The 2,078-nt window shown below is 40.0% G+C and overlaps 1 protein-coding gene across 1 annotated transcript in view; it reads left to right on the top strand.

Moving 5' to 3' along the window:
• Nucleotides 1-452: 452 nt before the first annotated feature.
• The window catches only part of LOC106883344 (T-box transcription factor T homolog 1), a 75,081-nt gene continuing 73,455 nt past the window's right edge, over nt 453-2,078 (top strand). The window contains exon 1 of the mRNA XM_052970975.1: nt 453-1,402. Within this exon, the coding sequence (XP_052826935.1) occupies nt 1,224-1,402 (179 nt within the window). The 5' untranslated portion in view covers nt 453-1,223. The remainder of the gene's footprint in view (nt 1,403-2,078) is intronic.

Genomic DNA, 2,078 nt, shown 5'->3' with positions numbered 1-2,078 from the left:
CACTCGGCACGATCCCTCGACCCCACCCCTCCCCATTCCTCTTACGTTCTTCAATTTTTACTGATCGACGTCTTTCACCGGTCTTTCAAAGCTTCATTACTGTTTCCTTTAGCATCGGTCATTTCTTCTTCTTCTTCTTCTTCTTCTTCTTCTTCTTCTTCTTCTACTTCTTCTTCGTCTTCTTTTTCTTCTTCTTCTGCTGCTGCTTCTAATACCTTCTTATACTACTACTACTACTACTACTACTACTACTACTACTACTACTACTACTACTACTTCTTTCCTGTTGGTCTTGTCGGTCTGCTGTTATTCTCTCTGACATCTCTGTCCCTCACAGTCTCTCTCTCTCTTTCTCTCTCTCTCTCTCTCTCTCTCACTCTCTCTCTTCTCTCTCTCACCTCTATCTTTCTCTCTTTGACTTTTTCTTCGTCCTTTTCATCCAATGACGACGAGGACGTTCGCATCACCGGTGGTTAGGGTCTCGGCAGCGCTTCGGACATTGGCTCTCACCCCTGACAGTGAACCCACCGCTCGCTCCTGCGACCCCCGCTTTTACTACCAAAGCCGCCACCACGGCAACCACGACGGATCCCACAATCAGCATCATCGTCATAACCACTGCAACCGATCGCAACACTACCACCACCACCACCACCACCACCAGCAACATCAGCAGTAGTAGCGGCGGCGTCGGCGACCGAGTCACTGCCAATACTACTACTATTACTACTACTACTACTACTACAGCTGCTGACACCGTCACTGCCGCCACGCTCATTAATAGTTCCTTCTATCCACACCACCACCACCATCATCATCATCAACATCAACACAATCATTACCAACATCAGTACCACGACTACCATTACCAACAACAGCAGCAACAACAAACACCAAACCTTCACCACCACCACCACCTCAACCACCATCAACAACAACAATACCATCTCCATAGCAACCAACGTCCCCGACCCCACCAACATCTCCAATGTCTTGATAGTTCCCCCCAAAACCAACGACTCCACATACAACACGCCACCAACAGTAATAATAATAATAATAATAATAATAATAATAATAATAATAATAATAATAATAATAATACAACCCCGATCATTACTACGTCGATCAGCGACGACGACAACAACAGTAGCAGGATTGATAATTCATTGAGTTCAATTCTTTCCCCCGTGGGACCAACATTATCGCTGCCTCTGAGCAAAATGAAAACAGAGACCGTCAACGTGAACCACCTTTTAAGTGCGGTTGACACCGAAATGACGGTGGGCAGTGAAAAAGGGGACCCTACCGAGCGCCAGCTGACCGTTACATTGGAAGATAAGGAATTGTGGATAAAATTTAAGGAATTTACCAACGAAATGATTGTTACCAAAAATGGAAGGTAAGGTAATAATATTCTTCATTACCAAATAACATTTTCTTTGATAAGCATGTGTGAATTGGGTTTCTAAGGGTTAAACAGGCGAAGCGTGAAATGGCAAAGTTTCTTGCATTTTGGTGAGGGATTTATTAATGTCAGCAAAGTAAAGCAATTTCACCATCTTACATTTAAAAATAATGTGTTGGTGAATAAAAGGTACTTAAAGAGCAGTTTTACGTTTCCGAATGACGATCAAAAATGAATGTTGCGTCATTTAATAAGCCAGATTCAAGGATAATCCTTAAATACTGAAAAAAGAGGATTTCTAAAGATTTCAAAAATTATTTTGAAATTATAAACAGAAACAAATAGAAGATTCGGACTGTTCGTATTTAAAAAAAAAAAAAACGAAACAAGTCGACATTTTAGGATTAATGAGGATGAAAAAAATTTAAAAACTTTCTTTTGTATAATCGTACGAAATACAGCGTGGATAACACAAATTCGCAAAAAATTTCCTGAAAATACCAAAAAATAAAGAGAAATGTAATGACGAGCTAAACGGTGTGTTTTGACTTGAACTCCGCCAAAGTAAATTTAAAAAATAAAAACGGAATTATTCTTTCGGACGATTAAAAGATGTTTCTGTAAATCATTCAAGAAATACTAAATTTTTACATTTAGCAGATATTAATTT

This window comes from Octopus bimaculoides, chromosome 10 (assembly GCF_001194135.2).
Source record: "Octopus bimaculoides isolate UCB-OBI-ISO-001 chromosome 10, ASM119413v2, whole genome shotgun sequence".
Lineage (NCBI taxonomy): Eukaryota > Metazoa > Mollusca > Cephalopoda > Octopoda > Octopodidae > Octopus > Octopus bimaculoides.
The sequence above is the reverse complement of the archived record's forward strand: the minus strand, read 5'-3'. Positions and strand labels throughout refer to the sequence as shown.